Source organism: Gobius niger (genome assembly GCF_951799975.1).
Source record: "Gobius niger genome assembly, chromosome: 12".
Taxonomy (NCBI): domain Eukaryota; kingdom Metazoa; phylum Chordata; class Actinopteri; order Gobiiformes; family Gobiidae; genus Gobius; species Gobius niger.
Genome location: NC_136863.1, coordinates 9,622,120 through 9,644,662, shown reverse-complemented (window position 1 = coordinate 9,644,662; position 22,543 = coordinate 9,622,120). Strand labels below are relative to the sequence as shown.

At 41.4% G+C, this 22,543-nt stretch overlaps 1 protein-coding gene across 5 annotated transcripts in view; it reads right to left on the bottom strand.

Annotated features, from left to right (window-relative positions):
• The window catches only part of megf11 (multiple EGF-like-domains 11), a 210,726-nt gene that overhangs the window by 158,673 nt on the left and 29,510 nt on the right, over positions 1-22,543 (bottom strand). For 4 of the 5 annotated variants that reach the window (XM_079568181.1, XM_079568183.1, XM_079568185.1 and 1 more), the window contains exons 2-5: positions 18,954-19,031; positions 10,791-10,899; positions 8,899-9,000; positions 8,144-8,244 (exon numbers count right to left, since the gene is read on the bottom strand). In XM_079568181.1, the coding sequence (XP_079424307.1) occupies positions 8,144-8,244; positions 8,899-9,000; positions 10,791-10,891 (304 nt within the window). In that variant the 5' untranslated portion in view covers positions 10,892-10,899; positions 18,954-19,031. The remainder of the gene's footprint in view (positions 1-8,143; positions 8,245-8,898; positions 9,001-10,790; positions 10,900-18,953; positions 19,032-22,543) is intronic. The other variant, XM_079568182.1, reaches the window with a different exon arrangement.

Genomic DNA, 22,543 nt, shown 5'->3' with positions numbered 1-22,543 from the left:
CACAGTTTGGGAACCACTGATTTAAAACTGACTGAAACCTGCACCTGACAGTTATTTCTGTCTGACCACTGAGAATTAGCCTGTGAGTAGTCAAATTCGTTTTAGACTGTGCACATTCAAAGAACCAGAGTTACTGTAAGTAACTGCCCGCATGAGAACCGCGTGGATTCAACCCATCTTTGAAACACAAATAGGCCCGTAACAACGCGTCGATTACTCAGTAAAACAACACCGTAGTTTGACTGAGATGTAGGGCCCTTGTGGCTGTGGGGGCCCAACGCAACATGCATAGTTTGCCTATAGGGTCTAAGTTCCTAAATCAGCTACATGATTTGTTGAAATGGTGCACAGTATGTCTTTAAAAATATGTAACAAAGCTTATGTTAAAGCTGAACCACACCTGAGGCCTGTGCTGGCATCAGAGTGAATGTGAGTGAATTCAACGCCCGACATTCACAATTTGCTGAACGTTTATCTTCATCACCTTTCAAGCTGCATCTATACAAGCCAAAAACAAGAGAGGTGCAGATGGTAGAGCAGGTCGTCTCATGATCGGAAGGGTGGGGGTTCAAATTCACCCACCTTGCCTCCTGTGTCTGCGCTCATTGGTGTATCAATCAGAGTATGAATGGGTGAGTGGATCCTTGCTGTAAAGCGCTTTGAGTGCGTAATGTAGGTGGAAAAGCGCTATATAAGTTGAGACCATTTACCATTTACAAAGATCTTAGAAGAAAATACCAGGTTTTAAGTCATATATAATGTCTTGGCAAAAAAAAAAAAAGCTAACTTGGGTAAACCTCTTACTCCCCTCCTTAAAAGGTAAGACCTACAAAACTAAGCTTTTTCCTCGTTATCGTTACGTTTTTGTCCTTTTTGGTTGTGTTTTCATCACGTTTTTGCTGCTTTTTTGACATGTTTTGGTCACATTTTTGTGGCTTGATTGCAGTTACATTCCACTAACCGAAAAGCCCCCCCCCCCCCCCCAAAAAAAGGCGAAAAACACAATTAAAATATGGCAAAAAATGTGATAAAAACTAGACAAGATGCGATAACAAAGCAGTGAAAACATGGATTAGTTTTGTAGGTCTTGGCTTTCAATTGAGGCGTTTCACTGGCCTATTGAATGTAAGCTCCAGTCGGCTAAAACTAAAGAAAATTGTTTTTTTTGGTTACGGCAGGGGTTAAGGGGTTAAACCAAGCAAGTTTCAAAACGATAGGGGGTTTGAGTTGGGCAATCCATGTGGAAATTTGAAATAATGCTCGTTGATGATATGTAAAGGAAAAAGCTCTTACTGGAATAACCTGGTCACTCAGTATTCGGAGAAGCCCATGATGTTACAGAACAGACAGTAATTATCCAATGGGTGGTGCTTGCCTTAATGTGGCTGGAAGTGTAAGAAAGTGGCATCTAGCATCAATTTTTAAACAAATGGGAGAAATGTTGTTATTTGGTCGTCGCTCTCTGTTCATTTTTTCACTCGACCCTTTTGAACATTTCCAGTCGTGAATGGTTCGCAGTTGTGACCGGTGAGTGCCAGAGGAGCAGACGAAAAGGTCAACAACAACAACTGAACCAAGGGGTTCTTTTGAGTGGACACAAGTTGTTTCAAAAGCCCAAGCTATGAGTTGGGGAAAAATACAGTATCAAGGCAAAAAGGCCAGCATATGGTACCGGTGATGATTTGGAACACAACCAACAAGCTGAGCCAGTACTTTAATAACAATAAAACTTTGCCATTATAGACAGACATTATACAGACTGCAAGATTAATAGCAGTTGTATCGACATGGCAATATGAATAATTGCAACTATAGCAAGTCACAAAGTATGCAAATATTTGTAAAGCCAGTCTCAAACAAAAGCCAGTCTCGAACAAAAGCCAGTCTCGATTGGGTCTTTTTTTTTCAGAATCAGAATCATATACGTATAAAACACAGTCATTTTGCAGTAGTTCAGTTCAGACTCCTACAAAGTACATCTTTTTAGATGTATGCTATTCTTGCATTGATAGCTTTAGTGTCGGTTCTGATATACTGTCAGTAAAGTACACACTGAGAAATATGAAATTACATTACACTCAAACCCTTAATGTTCAAGTCAAAGTGAGTTATGATCACGCTGGGATGACGAGCCGTGACACAAATATGACTTATGGCTGGTGTACACTGTGCGATTTTTTTTGTCTTATAAGATTTTTAGATGTCACACTGCACGACATGGGGATGGTAATATCGTGAGCAACTCTCGTCTCCACTGTGTGAGTGTTCAAAGAGACAATCATAGCTACGATCAAAGTTTTGTTGTCGCAGTTTCAGGCTTCAGAAGGCGTGCCTTTAGCAACATGCTAACGGTGTTCATTTTCGGCGGAAAAGTCCAGAGAAAGTCCTTTGAAATGCGTAGCCGGACCCGCTCATGCTTGGCCACTGACAGAGATCCTCTCTGCAACGACAGGATGGCTCACTCTTCGACTAGTTTTCCAAAATATTAGACACTGCTTGATGTTGGTCGTACGTCAATTCTGTCTCACTGTACGGCCTATGATTTTCAGCTACAACCTAAGATTTTTCTCAATGTCTTAACGTGTTGAAAGAGCTCAGAGCTGTTCACCACAACTGCCTCTAAAATCCTGCACTGTCTCTCAAAAAGGTGTTTATTCGGATCCGAAGTGCCGTCATGCACAAGCTTAATATAGAAGCTGCAGTTACTCTTTAAATAAGCCACTATGATAAGTATGATACAAACAACCTGAGAACAGTCATCTTAACAGGCTCAAGTAGTGATTCTATACTTTTTCTGTACATAAATTTAAATATTTTTAAAATGTTTGCGACCCACTGAAAACTGCTCCGTGAGCAATTTTTGGTTCTCGACCCACCAGCTGTATGAACCACTGGTTTAGCTTCACTACATTTGGTTGCGCGTCAAGTCCTGGATTGAATTTAAAATTTTGCTGCTGACTTTTAAATGTTCGAATGATCTGGCGCCAGGTTATCTGTCTGATGTTGTACAGCCATATACTCCTGCCCGAGCTCTGAGATCAAGTGAGGCTGCACTGCTGGCTCAGCCCAGGACACAAATGGTCTCAAGAGGAGATTGCACTTTTTCAGTTCGTGCTTCCTCCTTGTGGAACTCACTCCCATTTCATATATGGCAAGCTAAGCATTTGAATTTATTCAAATCATTGCTAAAGACATTTTTATACCGCAAGGCATAGGAGGTATATAGGAAACTGACCGAATACTTTTTTGCCCCTCTGTAAATACTAATGTACATTTTTCTGCTCCACATATTCATGGTATACCAACTTTCACCAAGTTCACCTCAAGTCATCTCAGGGAATGTATTAACCTATCTAGTCTAGACAGAGACAAAAACGCTGTTTGCATTGCATTATGGGTTCACGTCAGGTACGTCGCCAAGAGAGAAAAACACACTTTTGACTCACTAACTGCTATGGCACCTCAACATAGATAACGACACACCGGAGGTATACATTACATCCGGTAAACAAGCAAGTGACTGGAAAGAGAAGAGCGGAGTTAATTTTGGGTCGATTTACTCTATAATGCCCCCCTTTTGTCGCCGCATGCAAAACAGCCTGGGGACTACAAATCTCTTAATCCTGAGTGAGAGTGCGGGATTAGAGAGGCTGGAGGAGTTTGCGAAGGCAGCAGAAAACAAAAGTGCCCTCTCGGCCCCCATCAAGGCAGCGTCCCACTTCACCTGGAGGAGCACGGCAGGTTAGCCCCCCCACTCGCAGACTCGCGCGCTCACTACAGCACAATCAAGACTGACAGAGCAAATGGAAGGTTTCACGGATAAAGAAATAACAGTGTGTCAGTGGCAGAAATCCCAGGGGTTAGAGGAATAAGATATATCAGTAATGAGCTACATTTTAGTGCTTCTCTTTCCACTTATCCCATCAGTCAGAGTTACCAAATACAGCTTTTTTTTTATTCACAAGATGCCCTTCCTGTGATACATTAAAGTGATAGCGCGGCTGGACCAGAAAGCCTCTCCTTGTTTGCAAGATGAGGAGAGCCAGAACAAACTTTAAAAAATAAACGATCACGCTCCCTCCCCTCCTGATTGGACCTGCCAGGCCGGTTCACAGGAAAGCTTAAAAATATTATTTATTTTTATTATTATTTCATATTACTTACATGGTAAAACATTTAAACTTTAAAGGGTCTATATACAGAGTTTAAACATTTAAAAATGTATTTAAAAAGTATTTTTCCCCCCCTACATGTTCTAGCCATGTCCTAATGTGTAGAATGAGCTCAGCCCTGTTCACCACAACTGCCTTTAAAATCCTGCACTCTCACTCAAAAAGTTAGAACCTGCAGTTACGCGTTAGACCTGAGGTGGCAGTAGTGAGTATAAAAATGACTAACTTGTATCTAGTCCCTTTAAGACTTTAACTTTAACACATTCTTTGACCGGATATAGCATTGTTGGTTAAATACCTTGTAACAGGACACAGCAACTTTCTGAACTGTCAGATTTGCAGCAGCTACACATATGTTGTACATTTTTTACAGATTTTGGATTGCTAATACTACAGCTTCCCAAAGGCAGAAACATGGCTGACATTTTACAAAGCAGAGTCCCTTGTCTTCAAAGGGACTATACGGAGTTTAGAAATGGTAAAATTATCTAATTTCCCAACAATGTCCTAATGTGTAGAATGAACCCAGACCTGTTCACCACAACTGCCTATAAAATCCTGCACTGTCACTCAAAAAGGTGTTACTTCGGGTCCGAATTGCCGTCATGCACAAGCTTAATATAGAAGGTGCAGTTACACGTATGACCTGAGGTGGCAGTAGTGAGTATAAAATGGCTAACTTGCATCTAGCCCCTTTAAGCCTGAAACTAAATATTATTTTGCTTATCGACTAATCTGTAGATGTGTTTTTTTTTCAATTCATCAATTAATCATTAGATAGAAAAGGGAATCTAAAATTATATGTTTAAAGGGGCTAGATGCAAATTGGCCATTTTACACTCACTACTGCCACCTCAGGTCATACGTGTAACTGCACCTTCTGACAGTCTGACAGTGCAGGATTTTAGAGGCAGTTGTGGTGAACAGGTCTGGGCTCATTAGGACATGACTGAACATGTAAGGGGAGGAAAATACATAATTTACACTGGCTGAAAACGTCTTGATTAAGAAAATGTACAAAGTCAGTCATCTAATCACATAATGAATGTTCTTCTTGCAGTGCTTCGACTTAACACCTGCCTTGTGTTAGGAATACAATCTCTTCCATTATGTTTAAGAGTCTGTGAAGTCTAGATAATAATTAATTACAAAATTAATCACAGTTCATCCGAAAAGTTGTTGCAGCCAGTTTACCCATTTTGTTATATTGTGACAGGAAGAACATCTGGCTTAAACACCAGCCAAATGAATGCGCAATTAATTATGTGCTGTTGTGTATGTGTTACTTAAGACTACAGTAGTCCACGGCGGTCAAAGAGCATCGCTAAAACCCAGAGCTCTTCACTCTTCCACACAGTGTTGCACAAGACATGTGGCAATCCACTATTCATGTGCCATTCAGCCGCTATTACAGAGAATAAAACATGAACTGGAGAATACTGCAGCCGTGCGTGTGTGTTCATTTGGCTAAAAGATTCACTTTGAGAACCAAGAATAGCCCGGACCGATAATGAAGTAATATTAGTGACAGTGAGGGATTGTATTTCAAGCAACAGCTCTGTTTCATTTTCAAGGCTTCTGCTTCTCCGTTGGTTATTACCGCATCCCACTGTACTTTTATGCGAGAGCCATCCACAGCGTCTAAACCGCTCTATCCTGGCTCGTTAATTTCTCACATTGTTATACAACTTCAATTACATTAGTCTGGCTGGGGCAGTAAAGTGAGGAGTTGTGTAAAATAGGCCTTTTGTGGTTTTAAGTTTCGCTCTGGCACATTTAAGTGCAACTCCACACGTGGGACCGTGCAGACAACAGTCGCCACATGACTTCTCACGGTATAAATAACAGACAATGATCCTTAAGCCGTCATCTGTACTGGGTTATTTTAGAGTGCAGGACGTTTCACCTCTCACCTCTCAAGAGGCTTCGTCAACAACTGACGATCTTTATAGCAGAAGTCTGGGATTTATACTGAACTTATAGAAAGGGGTATAGCTAGTTTTTCGTTCTTCCCATCTTTGTTCTTCTCTACGTGGTGTATATAGCATTGTTTTGCACAACTCTGTGTACACATTTAGCATACTCATCTCTCTGCAGTAAAGTCTTGAGTTTGATTGGTCGGGTGGGGCCTATTGTATATTGTGAAGAGTTTGCATGTTGTCCCTGTGTCTATGTAGGTCTCTTGTGTGCACTATGGCTTCCTCTACCACTAAAAACATGCACAGTTTGCTGAAATACCTTGTGCTAAGAAAAGCTGCAAGATCATGCCTCAAAATGAGTCTATGGGTGCGGCACTATGGTCGCCCACTATACCTGACAGGTTGTCCTGGGGCACTGGTTGAAGGATGGGTCAAATACAAAGGGCAAATTTCCTAGAGTCTACAGATACAACACACTGACCTGGTATTTGTTTGTAAACTGTCTATTGTGACTATCTGTGTCACAGACTCATTGATAGCGGATAGAATATTGGTGCTGATTCAGGAAAAACACCGGTATCGATTCCAAATATCTAATACAGAACCAGTACATTGTCTCAAAGGCTTCAGTTTTTAAGGAGACTGGTGTGAGATTGGTGTGAGCACAAAAATAATGTCTTGGTTTTATACTGCTGTTCAGGAAAGCCTTATCAGATACGGCATGGTCGTCTGTCCCTCTTACTGTCCTGTGTAAAACCAAAATTGAGAATTTGGTACGGAATGCCACAAAAATGATTGACATTTACAAACACTCTTTGAATCCTCTGTCCTGGCACAGGCAAAAACATTCTCAAGAACCTTCTCATGTGCTTTAACCATCGGGGAAACGTTATCAGGCTGCAAGAGCCACAAGCAACTGATACAAGCACTCTTTTATATCCTATCGGTGGCTCTTCTTAACAAGCGCAGATAGCACTGTGTGCTCGGGTCTTGTATGTTCTCTCATTGTGGCCTTATTGTGTAACACATTCTGTTGTACTGCGATTGTTATGGCACAGCCACATTCCAATGTTGAATTATGCCAAATGAGCTGACTGTGTTCCTTTGTATGTCATTTTAATGCACTGTCTTATATTGTTATCATTATTATTATAACCACAGCATGGCAAGTCCAAGACAAATTTCTCTATGGGACAACAAAGTTTAACCTTAACCTTTAATACCTGTTTTTGCTCTCACAGTTTCAAAAACAAAACTTGCACGAACCTAATTCTAAGTGTATATGGATATGCCATACATGCCTTATTGAAAGCCCCATAATCTGTTGAATTTAGTTAATTTTACATTTTACAAACATACTTTTGATTGCTGTGCCGAATAGCATCGTTAGCCACAGCATTTTTATTTTTTAATTTGACCTTTATTTAACCAAGTCTCACGGAGCATCAGGGTTCTCATTTCCAGGGGTGTTCTGGTCCCAGAAGAGAACCTATTGTACAGATTTTTAGTGGTAGGGGAAAGCGGAGGACCCGGAGGAAACCCACACAGACACGGGCAGAACATCAACACAGGGAGGCCCCTGTCCGGCTGGGGATCGAACCTGCCGGACCTGCGCAGCATTGCTAAAGCGAGTGTAATCTAATCAAGGCTGGGGCAGAAGCTACGAATGAGTCACCTAAAGTAAACTGATGTAGCATAACTGCAATGCACTAGTTGTTTATTTAGGGTTGTCAGATTACAAAGCCTAAAAATTGGGACAGGGTCGGGGGTTGCTCTGATTTGTCTGGCAAGGGTGAAGGAAATCAAATCTGTACGGAGCTATACCCTACAAACACTGGCCTGGCTGTGTAGAGGCTCTATTTATGATACAGAGGCGCAGACCAGAATGGGAGCTAAGGCGCAGGAGGTCGGGGGCGATAGACTCCGTAACTTTTATCTACAAGCCACCCGCAGCAATAATCAATCCCAATGTTTGCTCCTTTTCTTTTAATGCCTGCCGGACTCGGGTGGAAATGTCATGAGAGGGGACAAAGTGAGAGAAAGGATACTCACGGACGCACAGGTCTCCGCTCTCAAAGTAACCAGGGCAACACTGCGAGCGGCGGCGGTACATGGTGCGCACTCCCCGCCGGTAAGCCGTCTTATAGCTGATCCTGAAACAGCCACAGACGTGTCAGAGTGACCGCTGAAGGGCAGGACGTATAGAGGAGTGAGCGCCTCAATACAAGGGGAAATGTCAAATGGGTTTTTTCAATATGTCGCGAGGCAAAGCAGCATCGTGTGTTGAACCCAACAATTTTTATCAACATTTTAGCACAAAGTAAGTTATTGTTATGTTGATATAGACTGTAGTTTGGTTATTTAGTTCAGTTATGAATTTGACAGCTCCTCATCAAGGCGGCTACAAATCCCATTTCCATTTTAATTTGTCATTCATTTGGCTTCTTTTTAAAAAAAAAACTAGCTAAACTTATTATAATATGTGCTAATTAAGATAATTTATGATGATTTTGAGTAGATCAGGACTATCTTGAAATAAGATTGTCAATGGATCAAGCATTTTTTCCTGACTCAGAGTATCTATGTATTATTTAAGTGCCATTTTTCTTTTTTTTTAAGCCTCCACAGAACTTGACTTGTGGATAACACATGTGACTGCAGCTACATTTTGAATACGTAGCAGTAAGTTTATGGATGATGTGCTTAAGTATCACTCCACTAAACTTTTGCAGAGGATTTCATAACATTTTTCTGTGTAGAAGCACCACAGGTTACAACAGCTACATTGTTATAAAGCAAGTTTTTACCTGTGCTTGGTGCATTTGAACCAGTTGAGGATGTCTGCGCAGCGCGTGTAGTAGATCTGGTCGAAGGGGTGAGCGTAGGACTCCTGCACCGTCACCGCATAGCTACAAGACACAAGAGGTCATCAACAACAGATGAGAACGATCAAACATGCAACAGTAGCTTTATAGTATATTAAAAATTAAAAAATATAAGAAAACGAAGTACCGTAAATTCCGGACTATTGAGTGCACCTCAATACAAGCCACATCTACACAATTTATAAAGATATGTTTTGTTAACATATACAGTATAGGCTGCACTGGTCTATAATCCACAGCTGTTCCAAGTATACTCCGTGCACAGTCAAAGAGAATGGTGGCCTACAAGTACATTTACTTTTATTATTAAGTGTGTTAGGAAGTTCGATTATATTATTCTTTAAACGCACTTGTTCAGTGAAGCCACAGCGCTGCCCGCACAGCGACTCCTCCTCAGGAGTGTGGGTGTGTTTAGGGCCGTCCTCCTCGGGACGTTTGTGCACACACACAGCCTCAGGAGTTTCCCGGTGTTCAAAGCTCTGAGCTGGGTCCTTGGTGACCGCTCGAGGCTGGCTTCTGATACCCGCGCATCCCTGGACCCTCCATAATATTTCAGCAGTGAGAGAATTAAACGTGTTTATTTTGCACCCGAAGCCACGTTAGTTATAGCGCGGGAGGGCATCCTGCTGCCCCCGTCCCAGTGAACAGCAACAGCGAAAGGGTGACACGTAACTCAATATTCAGCATGACCATAAAAATCTATAAATTAGGTGCACCGTTGTAAAAATGCAAGATTCAAGCCGTGGGAAAAAGAAGCAGCTTATAGTCTGGAAATTACAGTAGTCATTTCAGGGACCACATACAGAGAAATATCTGAAGCAGTGTGCTGTTCACTAGTGGCATACTTTGGCATATCACTAGAGAAAATCCAATTTAGCAGCTCCCTTTGATCTATTATGGGTCAATTATAGTCAAATATTTAAGTCTGTCTCGTATCAAAATGCTTGTTAATGAGGTCTAGTACTGGGGTTCCCAAACTTTTCAGGCCGTGACCCCCAACATCACTCAACCAACAACATGGGGCCCCCTTCTGTAAAATGTAATTAGCATTTATAAGAATTTAAGGGGCAAAACATTTATAATCCAGTTTGATAATGTTAGTTTGGATACTGTATGTATTCTATTAAATGTCAGAAATGTAAAACATATATCATCATCTCCCAACCCCCCTTTTATCTAGTAGTTTTTATCACCTACCTATCTAGATAAAGTGTTGCATAGAAGCAAGGGGGAAAACAGGGATAAATAGTTCAAAAAACAACTGCAGGTGGAGAACCACATAGAGGATTTACATAGTTTTGCACAAACATGTCTGGAGAGGTGTTCCGTTCCTGCCGGTGTTGATATATGCGATTGGTGTCAGACGAAAGTTATTGCAAGGCCTCAGAGCTCCTTTAGGGATTTAATTTCACCAACAACAAGGTGGGACCGCTCTCCCTAAGTGCCCTCACCTCGGTCGGCCAATAACACACACAATATATCTTCGGCATTTCCTTTCCTCCCCTTTGCATCCGGGACCCAAATGAATCCCGCTTATTTCTCGCGAATGACAGTAGCAAGCACAACTAATAATTATTCCGTCTCGCTGGCACCGGTGATAGATTGCGGAGAGAGTATACACTGATCAATTTGCCTGCGTCTCTCATCTGAGGCACGGCTCCTCCCCTCGCCGACCGCGCCACCACGGGGCAGTGACGATCGATGCCGCTTTGTACAGACTTTACAAACACAAGCCCCAACTTTGGTTAAGAGCATTGGGAAGGGGGGGGGGGTGTACTTTAGTGACCTTGGCGAATGCGCGGTTGTGAGCTCACCTCTCCCAGTGGCTGCAGACGTTGGGGTCGTCCGGGTTGAGGCCCCACACAGAGGCCCCGTGGACCAGCGCAAGGGTCAGCAGGAGACAGCGGGCCCGCATGCTGTACTCTGTCGAGACAAAAACACAAAGGAGCTTACAGCAGAGAAAGTCAAAGATAGATCTTCAAATCAATAGCTTTCATTGCCCAGGATCAATGCATGAAATAGCTCAATAACTTCAATATGAGAGACAGACATGAATGACTAATGAGGAAAAAGTTGATCATTTGATAATGTTTCGAGTTTAGCGTCTCCAGGGAAACAAAAAAGCATAATTTGTTGGCGGCGCTGTAAATAAAATACCCTGTTTTGCGTGTCCAGTGTGCCGTGGCTCCCCTCTCTTCCTCTTCTAAAAGTTACCTGGCCCAGTTTACTCGCTACCTCACTACTGCTACTGCTACTGTGGCGTTTCAGTAAGCACTTTGCCTCTTCCTCTTTAAGCATAATTTGTTGTCAAGTCAAAGAATTTTACAAATCCTGTATGTAAAATAACACATTTGTTTTATATTATGCTTTTCAAGACACTCATTGTAGTAGATGTAGCTAGGTAAAAATGCTCTTAAAGGAACAGGCCACCGTTTTTCCATACTGAGATATGTTCTAACCTTAACTTAGACGAGTTGACGCGTACCTGTCTGGTCTTTACAGGTCCGCTCAGTCACGCAAAAACACCGAACACATTGTTAGCATTTAGCCTCTCCTCCTCTACGGTGAAGTTAGAAGCGACCAAGCTCTGCCACGTTTTCCCTATTTAAATACGGTTACGTGAGAGTTCACACGATCCAAGTCTAGTTACACAAAACTAAACACTATATTGTTTGACATTACTGCGCGGACATCGAAGTGCTCCTAAGGTATTGTTAGGCCTTACAATATAGTTCCCCTTTTTATCTGCTTAGACATTTGACGTTTTTTTTGCGTGACTGAGCACACGCGTAAAGAACAGACAGGTACGCATCAACTCGTCTAAGCTAAGGTAAGAACCTATCTCAGTATGGAAAAACGGTGGCCTGTTCCTTTAAACAAGAGAATTCACAGTGTGGATACTCCTTCACAAGGGATTTAAACTGTTCAGGGGTCAGAAGACTGTTCACACGCAAAGTCATCTGTGCCTTATTCCAAAAATGTGGAGCAAAGTAGCAAAAAGCCTTCTTACCCCATTCTGTCTGAACATGGTGTAACCCAAGCGTCAAAATGTCCTGAGCCCTTCAAGTGCATATGACAGGTTTTAATGCTTTGGAAAATATGACTTATTAAGAAGTATAACATCAGTTGCATATTTATAATTTCATTTCAGTGGAGCAGCAATTTTAATGAGGAAATGTTGGGAAGAAAAGCAATTTTTATTTTTATTTTTAAGGCGCTGACAGGAAGTGACATAGATGAAGGTAAAGTTCATAGCAGTTTGACTCATTTCCCATTGACTTAAAAAGGTTGGCACGGCAACAGTTTAAAATTGTTTGCCTTCATCTGTGTCACTTCCTGTCAGTGCCCAATAAGGAAGTGAAACTATAAACATCACAAAAAATGGTCAAACTAAAGGAAGCTGAGTACAATCTTAGCAAAATCTTAAATATAATTGTGCCTAATGTGTCATATGCACTTTAACTGTTAAGCATTTGACCTGACATTTATCAAAATTAACAAATAATCAGGCAGGACACCAAGAAGAGCTTTATATAGAAACGGTGGACTATGCTGCTCCCTCCTTGCTCCTAAATGCTCACAGAAAGAGGTTCCATGTTTTCCTACGGCTCCCTCAGGGTTCAGGACACCCCTGAAAAAATGAATTCTGAATCTTTACAGCTGGCTTGGGACGGACTGATGGAATCGTGGCTGCCAACCTGCCCCGGTTTCTCCAACCACCACCACCAACTACTCACACACCACATTAAAACACAGGTGGGTGTTTAAGGACACAATGACAGTATGCGCTGGCTAGAGCTGAGATCAAACGCTGCAATAATGAGCCACGCTGCCCAATAACATCTGCATCAGAGATTTGACAGGACCTCCGCAGTATGATGATGAACATGTCTGCAGCTGTCTCCTTTTTCCTTTAACTCAACTGTGAGCTAAAAATGTTACAGATTTGCTCGATAAGCTTTAGTTTGAGAGGTTTCCCTAAACACACAGACAAGGTTGTCTCCTTGAGCGGGACCTTCAGGACGGGAGCACAGCGGGGGCTCAGATTAAATGCTCCTCTCTGACAGCAGCTGATTTGTTTAGGGCTGATTTCATTAGACGTATGGACATATACAGGAGACTGTGGCTTGATCCGCCTCATGACAGTGATTGATTCAGTGCCGTCGCGGGTTCAACCTCACTGGTTGCTACAGAAGATAAACAATGTAGACTACATGAAAATCTGACACGCAACATATCTCAGAGATTAATGGTGGCATAGGTAACTGCGTTTGTGACCTACAGAGGGACGAAGATTTACTGTTGCATTTTACTGTCCTGTTCAAGACATTTCTCTGACTCTTGTCTCACTGTGGGGAAAACAAGACTAAAGATTAAATGGCCTATATGACTCTTTTTCAGGCTTTTCTCAGACACTTCAGCCTTGTATTCTTTGTAGTCTAACTTAAAATAAAGTACGTGTCTTGAAAGCACCCATTGGTTTTAAGATTTTATCAAATGCAGCTAAAAAACATGTGTACTTTAGTAAAAAAAAATGTCTACCCCCAAAGACAGGAAAGTCAGTAAGAGCAGACAGAATCAGAACAGGTTTGGTGAAGGCGTCTTTAATGGAAAATTCGGAGAAACTTCACTGAATTCTCTGTGCGACGTCTACAGGAGTGTGGACTGGCCTTTGGAGTGGAACAACACTTCAGGTACGGCTCGCTTCGGGCCAAATGAACATAGAAAAGCGCAGATAAGTTGAGAGACCATTTACCATTTAACAACAAATTTCATCAGTTGGTCAAGAAGGCTGAAAGTGGAATTACTGAAAAATCAGAACAGTTTCAAAATCTAAAACCAATTCACACAGGATGCAGTGGGTGGAAAATGCAGTGACAGATTCCATTCATTATCCTCTACAGTGCCATTCACATTACGCCTGCAGAGGGCGCTCCGGGCTAATTCAAAACCCTGTTTTTTATTTATTGGTTTACAGCAGGGGTAGGCAGCATCAGGCCCGGGGGCCAAATCTGGCCCTCCAGCACAGAAATTCTGGCCCTCAAGATGATTTTGAGAAACATTATGACACAAATCAGAAAGTACTTTAAGATGTTTAGGGTTAAATGGGAGAAGTACTGTCAATACACCCAATAAGGTCATATTATGTACAACTCTGGCATTTGCAGAATGTGCACTGGAAAAATAATAATAATTTTATGAAAGAAACCTACTTGAATTAAGAGATTCAATCTAAGCTTTGAGTAGATTTGGTCTGGTCTTAGATCAGATAAAGCATCTTATCGCCAATGGAACAAGACATTATTCTCTAAATTCAGATGATATTGTATCATTTCAAGTGAAAAACTAATCTTTTTAAAAGTGAAAGTTATTTTGTCTGCTTTCAAAGTGGGTTTCATGCTTGTTCCATTGACATTAGCATTTGTATCTTTATCTTAGATTAGTTCAAACAAACTCAAATTCAACATAAAGAACCTTTATTCAAGCAACTTTAAGTCATTTATCTCATTTAAAATGGTAATTTTTCCAGTGTAGTGGTTTACTTTGGCCTAAAATTGGCGGCTTCGGCCCTCGGTCTTTATTCAATGAAAAAAATTGGCCCTTCGTTAAGAAAACTGGCCTAACCCTGGTTTACAGTATCTCACCTCTTCACAAAATGGTTTGTTATGATACGGGTAACATTTTGCCCACATTGCCTTTTGTACATGTTTGTTCTATATATCCTGCATGAGCTGAAAGAGGTTATAGAAGATACGCTCAATATTTGTGAGTGACGCCATCCAATAACACTGGCATTCACATGTTGGGCTAATCTGCTGCATTGATAGCTGTATGCAGTTGAGCCACATGTGAAGGAAAATCGATCCGGCCTGACTTCCTCTGAGCTGTAGTTCATCGGAGCGGACAGGGGCTAAAGGCGTGTTCATTTCCCTAACAGGACAATTAATCAACACGCATGTTACATACTAGAGCAACCCCTTTTGCTGCAGGTATACTCACAGATACATTAGAAAGATATCGGTATAGGTGAAAAAAAGAGGGACACACACTAAAACACACTAAATACAAGTTTAAAAAAGATAAAGTGGTAATGTTTGAGTCCTAATAATACAAGGAAGACAATGTATGTTTGTCAGGACCTAGTTTCACTTCAATACATAATTTACAAAGCACTTGATGCAGATTAACATTGTCTTGTATGTCAACACGCTGTATGTATGGATACATTCATCAATTCTTCTGGCCACAAGAGCTAAGAAAAGGCTTCTGCTGATAGAAGCTAAACATCCTCAACTCAACCAACTCAGTCCAGACAACGTGTTTTTTTCACCATGATCTAAATCATCAATGGACTAATAAGGGGCGGGAACCTCTGGGTACCTCACGATTCGATACAATATGCGATACATGCCAAACAATGATGAAAAACAACTTCTGCTGTGCTCGTAATCAAAAACGTAATCCGGAGCTACAAAGCACAGCACACGAGGTTAACGGGAGCTTTTTTCCCGATCGACTTTCCAAAATCAATAAATAGATAAATAAAAAGGTACAGATTTTCTTAAGCTTTGGTTTAGTGGATATTTTTTATTTTATGGTATTTGGAAGATTAATATTAGTCTCTGCGATGACAGCTCGCAACGCCATATTGTTTACAGCAGCGAACCCCCCAAGGCGCAATGCATTATGGTGCAAGTAGCAAATAGATCTGTCAGTGACTTCATTCACATTTAAATAAACAAGAAACCACAGTCCTATTTAAAAAGGAATGAATCAACCCCAAATTAATCCTATATGTAAATATAAAAACTATCATTAAAAGTAATTTATTTGTGCGACAGTGTTTGGTCCAAGTGCTTAAAACTGTTGTGCTGCCCCCTGCGCTCCTGACTGAATTCTTGATCATTGTTGGCCTCTATTGACTTCGAAAACACAGTCTGTCTTATTAATATGCATGATGTCGCTCATTAATATGCATGATGTCATCAAACGTATCGATATCAGAATAAAAAGCATCAGTATCATATTTAAGTTTTCATTAGGGTTTTCACCTAAAGAAAAATAGAATCTCCCACACACTGTAAATCTTGCAAAAAGGGAAGTTTTATTCACAATGTTTCGGCTCTAGACCTTCTTCAGACAAAATGCCTAGAGCCGTTGTAAATAAAACCTCACTTTTTGCAACATTAACAGTGTGCGGGAGATTCTATTTTTCACATATGAGCATCACGCACCTGTTATGAACCACCCACAATTTTTTGGTTTTCACCTAACCCATAATTATATAGTAGCATATCGATATGGAGATATCTGGCATGAATATCGAGATATGACATTTTTTCCATATCGTTCTGCCCTGGGTGTTAAACTCAGCCAAATTGCTAACATGAGCATCGTTGAATGAACGCTATGAGGCACCAGCCCAGCACTCTATCACTATTGTATGGTATATGATCTAAATATGAACTTGAGCCTGCAATGCTAAAGATAATTCTGTTTATGTACCCACGAATACAGGAACAATTTAAGATTTATACATTTAAGTTCATGTTGAAGATTCCAACCAAGTCTCTCCAACATCAGGGGAATTGTGCAGTTTAGGTGAACTGGAAAATTACTTTGTCTATCTTTCCCCGAAGCCCTGACAGAAAGATGGCCGCATTGGTCCTAAAAGCTAACCTGGCTAACACCAGGCTGCTGTGTGCGCTCGAATTATTTCGAACTGCACAACAGCCTGGGGACCATGGCCAAATCTCCGGTGGATTTGGGAACCAATCACAGAGCGAGGAGGGACGGCAAGACGATGACGCGCTATTCGATATATGGAAGCTTGTAGTTTATTTACGGATAATTTAAAAAAAAGTTTATTTACGGATCCAACATGACAGCAGCAGACACGATGGTATTTTTTGATCAAGCTTTAGACCTTGTTCTAAATAATTTAGCTCAAAAGTTTACAGCGGGTACGTCATACGTCATCTCATACGATGATATGATTGGCTGGGGCTACGTGCAGACGCATGAGACTTTTTTTTTTTTTTTTTTTCGTATCGCCCAATAAACGACTATGGACGATCGTAAACCACACCTGTCCTACGAGAAAATGAATTGGTGGTCCCCAGACTAAATATCACTTGTGATTTTAGTCTGGTGTTAGCCAGGCTACCTAAAAGCTCCAATCTTAAGGCAACTGAGTCTTTGGAGTCCGAGAGTCTCCACAACGACTTCACAAAGTTTTCTACCTTACCACACAGACTACCCGGAGAATCAGAAGAGCAATGCTGTACGATATGGCAGGGTTTAAATTTATCAAGACAAGCTTAATGCTTTTAAATGCCATTTTAATGCCCAACCACTACATCTTCAATACCACAAATGCAAAAAAAGATCTGTACATATCTCTGCTCTTAACATTACAAAACACCCCGTCAAATTAACTAATGAGGGGAAATTTCGAAATGAATGTGTTTTGAACCATGATTTCTGAATTTCTGATGAAGTTGCGCAGCAAAATTAGTTGTGCTCTGCCGTACTTTACAAGAATTAGATTTAATGTCAGTTTGTCATTTTTTTTAATGATATTTAGGACCTCAACTTTGCCACAATTCATTTAATGACTTTTTAATGCTCGTGGAACCCTAGTATGGGAAAAAATAGCAATATTCCATCAATGTCTTTTATCATTAGTTTTGCTACCATCAATTAGGATAATCATAACTTTAACTGAGCTTTTCAGATGAAAGGCATCAGTGATAATGTAAAATATTGTGTCGTCTCGTGATCTAGATATTGCAATAGCTGTAATTGATTGACTGCGGAATTCTTCCGCAGTCAATTATTGGTTTTCATGTTCTTTATTATTATTCCTCTTCCATCTTTTTCCCGATTTTCTAGAGCTTTCAGCACCTTCATGCTTTGTGCAATTTATGCAAGTTATGCATCAAAACGTTCCGCATGTTGAGGAGAAGGGTGCTATTACTTTTGGGACTTCTGCAACTCAAGGTTTTTCCGCAATTGGCCAAAATGTCGGAGATTTTTCCCATTGACTTATAATGGGGCTGCCGCAAATCCATGCTTTTCTGCACTTTTTTCTGCATTTTATGCAATTTCTGCACTTTGTGCATGTTCAGCTTATGCAACTTGTGGGTTTTGAGGAAAAAATGTCCTTCTGCAGTTTTCCATTTTTTTTATACTAGAGTTTGAAATTTTTGCATTGGTGTGTATGTGGGAATCCAGCCAATGGGGAGACTCCAGGCCTTTCAGCCATTTGTGCAGCTTCTGCCAATCAAGCACTGAGGCCATTTCAACAGTTTGACCAGTTTATGGAATATAAAAGTATATGCAATATTAACAATTTATGCAAAGTAACCACTTTATGGGATTTAACCAGTTAATGCATTTTAAAGAGTTTATGCAACTTATGAGTTTATGCCATTTAGGATTTATGAATTTTAAAGAGTTTATGCAATTTACATAATTTATGCAAATTAACCCATTCATGCATTTTACCACTTTATGCAGTTTATACAGTTTATGCAACATGACATTTTATGCATTTTATCAGTTTATGCAAAAAAAAAGATTATGCAAATTAACCACTTTATGGAATTTAAACAGTTTATGCAATTTCTGCATTCGCTTCCCGCAATTCCGCAGTCAATCGCAATGGCGCAGCCCATGTAGGGAGCGCTGTAGCACGGGAGTTACTGCAGTATTGCTCAGCTACTTCCTTAAAGAACAACCTTTTTTAAAACAACTTCTGCTATTTGAATTTCATGTAGCTGTGGATCCTGCTCAGGTGCGAGACGTCTCACTTATCCTTCCACTTATCCCACTGTCTGTGGCTAAAGACCAGGACGCGTTCACTTCACTTTTCCCATACATTGCGGTTAAAGGAGTGAGCAGTGGCGGTGAGAGGTTGTAAGGGCAGGGGAGACCGTGACAGACCATTATCCCGGCTCGCGGCCTAAACTCACCTAATCTCCACCTGCGCTGTGTCTGCGGAAGTGACAGGAGGCGCTGTGCTGAGCGCGGGGTGACGACAGGCCGCTGATCTGTGGGAGAAGAAAAATAATGAGCTGCTGATGACACTCTCCCCTCCTCTCTCCCCATGCGCCGAGGCAAACTCAAACACTTCCCATGGATAAGGTGGCGCTCCTGATCGGAAAGGTCTCGTGCAGATGTTACTGTTTTGGTTAATGTTATAACACTGTGTATACTCATAAAGAAACATACTACGTGTTCAGTTATATGGTGCTTTATTTTTCCACAAACAATACTGTACAACAAAATGTGTCCTCTGCATCAACCCCATCCTTCGACGCCACTGGGACGACCCGTAAGCAGCAGGGGGCGACAGTAATGGCTACCAAAGATATTTACTCAAGTAGACATAAAAAGTAATGAACCAAGTAATTACTGAAATTACCCTGAAATGAGATAAACAAATAATAAAACAAATAATTTTGCACATAAGGCACAAGGTCAAAGGTCACCAACCAAAGACTTTACTCAAGTAAGAGCACTGTTACTTCAAAATAAGATTACTATGACTATTACTAAGTAGAAGTAGGGCTGGACAATAAGGCAAAAAGAATTATTGAGATTTTTTTTCTTGTATTGATCGATCTCGATTTTCGGTTCGATTATATAATTTCATACTAAAATGAATACATGTAGCCGATTCATGAACTTCGATCATCTTTTTACACACACTTCCGCGCAAACAAAAACAAATGCATCCAACCAATATCATTTGATGCACAAAAATGTTCCTTTGTTTCCTCCAAACTCCAAACCAGTGCTATTTCTGCCACAGACATGGCTGTAAACCTGACGATCATGAAGTCCCATTATGATTATCGGGATTGGGGCGACGGCAGTGCAGAATGGGCGACTGGTTCCTTACTGTAAAGCGCTTTGAGCCTGATGAAGGTAGAAAAGTGCTATATAAGTTGAGTCCAAGTAGAGATCTCGATTTCAATTCAAACCACACTGTGCAAAATTTCACCCAATAAACAAAATTTAAATACAAGCGTTTTATGATGGATATTTTCATCACTGAAAAATACCTCATAAATGTACAAACAAAAATGAGCTTTTGCTGTGAGCGGCTCACCTCTCCTAAGACATGACTGTAGCTTTACTGGAAGTGGGGACATCTCCAGCTCGTCTCCATGGAGATGTTGACTAAAGGTAACCAAATATGAGATTCAAAAAGGTTAGGTTCTCATCCACATCCATTCTTTGATTACCCACTGCAAAAATAGCATTATCTGTGCCAAGCTGGTCATTGGGTGCATGTTTTGAATTGATGGCCACAGTATAGTCCAGAATATTATGCAGTCCACCTTTAAATTTCAATCAATTGCCCAGCCCTAAGTAAAAAAAAAAAAAAAAAATCATAAAACTACTCGAAGAAAGTCTACGTTACTTCACAGGTATTTGAGTCCTTCACAAGAGCTCAAAACACTGTTCCACAAGATGATGTCATAAGGCAAGATGATGCTTCAGCCATTAGTAGTTGTTTGTCTTCTTATTTGTTTCTGACCTGAACCCAAGAGCTCCAGGAGCGGGTGAAAGCGGTCAGGAAAGTGTCAGGGCCGAGTGGGCGCAGGATTGAAAAACTAGTAAGTGTTGTCAACGCTGTGTTGGCAACAAAGTGGTTTTGTGTGCACAGAAATAATGGCTAATAGAGGTAGTAATAAAAGTAATAATACTAGATTGGATGTGTTTTTCACATTTTTACAGTTAGAAAGCTCGAAAAACAAACACTACACTGTCCAAAATCACTACAAAGCATCTGCTGTGTAGAGCTGGTACTTTAGCTATGCCACTTCCCGCAACTGTTATAATTTCTAATCCAAATGTTTCAGGAGAGTGAGAGACAAGTGGCTGCACATGAACGCATTTCCGGTTACAAAATATTACGCATGTCCTTAAAATAAAATAATCAGAATGAATCATTACAGCGTGTTTGTGTTCTATAAAATGGCAGTATGTTCCAGCCTCCACAGTGTCCTGTCCCGTCCTCCTACCTCCGTAACCTCGGCTGAGACAATGGGCTGCATTAACTGGAGAGCCATCCAAACGACCACGTGCCGCTCTTGAGACACACGAGAGGCTCGTCCTGGCGCCTACAAGAAGCAGTTGGCGCGGCTCATTAGCAAACGCATTATAGCCGTGATAATATTGTGCATGTAAGCATCTACCGTCACTGATGATTCCAGCAGGGTCAGGGTCAAGGGCCACACTCTGATTGTTACACGAAGAATACGGTGTGAACAAGAGCGCTATAACACAACAGGAGGGGTTCGTTCAAAGAATAAATTACTGAGCTGTTCTCTTTAGCATGTTTTACCGTAATATATGTAGTAGGCGCGGGTTTAGGATATTAAGACACTGCTTTGTACTGTGAGATAGTCGTCGAGGGGCTGAAATTACATAATTAGTTGCTTTTAAGGCTGTACTCGTGCATTGAAATGAATAAATTGTGTGATATTGTGATGCTGTTGTGCAAGTCGTTTGTTGTGCCTTTAACAGTCCTGCCTCTGTGGAGCTGTACTGTATTTTTCTGTATACAGCAGCATAGGAACAAAGCACTGACAGAAGCCGTGTCAATACACTGCTACTAATCACTGGGGCTCAGAGCCTCCTCCTGCTCGTATTCACTAAACCAGTTTGTTGCAGTTTTCACATCAATGTGTTCACTGTGCGCCACACAAAGTGCTCCCCAGAGACGGGATCTGCCCTAAATGAGTTTTTCTCCAGTTCCTCGTCCTTTTGATTACACAAACTACAGAGTGCCTCGTCTCTGTGCTGCAGCTCTCATCCTGCTGACAAACTGCTGAAGGAGCATCTCTGAGACTGTGATGGATCTATAGTGGAGGGTGTTGACAGAGTGCATGTGGTGCATATAAGGATAAGGACCTGACCAACATGGCAGCCATGCTTCACACGGACACTGACATTTATGTCTCTCCATATACCCCAACACATCTCTGTGATTAAATCCATGTGCTTTCATTGAGTGACTGATTCTAGTGCGGTGCAATTAGGCCCGGTGTCCCGCCGATGACCAGCGCCCGGCCGCTGACAGACTGGCAGCGGTCAGGAGCCAGTCCCATCATGGAGCCCAGCCAGAGCAAAGTCTTTTCCGATAATTCACAACTTAACAACCCACAGCAGTGGACGGAAACATTAGTGCTTTTGCCCGGAGCGCTCAGAGAATGTCCAATCAGATGAGGGATTGTGTGTGCTCCTGTGTTTGACATTCTGCCCACTCGGATGCACCAAATTCAACTGGAGGTCCTACATACAATTTTTATGAGGATCCATCCATCCACTCAATCTGTTTTGTAATCACGACTGAAGCATTCCTGACGCAATCTAATTTGCACTGATCTAAAGGTTACAGGTGTATCCATGCGCAAAGAGGAGATGAGCTGGGCCACCTCTGGCGCTGGCTGTCGCGTGGCGGAGCAGAGTCATTAGGAGTCAGGCCTCATTAGAGCTGCAGCGCACCACACAGACACAGAGCAAACTCCAGTCTGCCCCCAGTCTCACA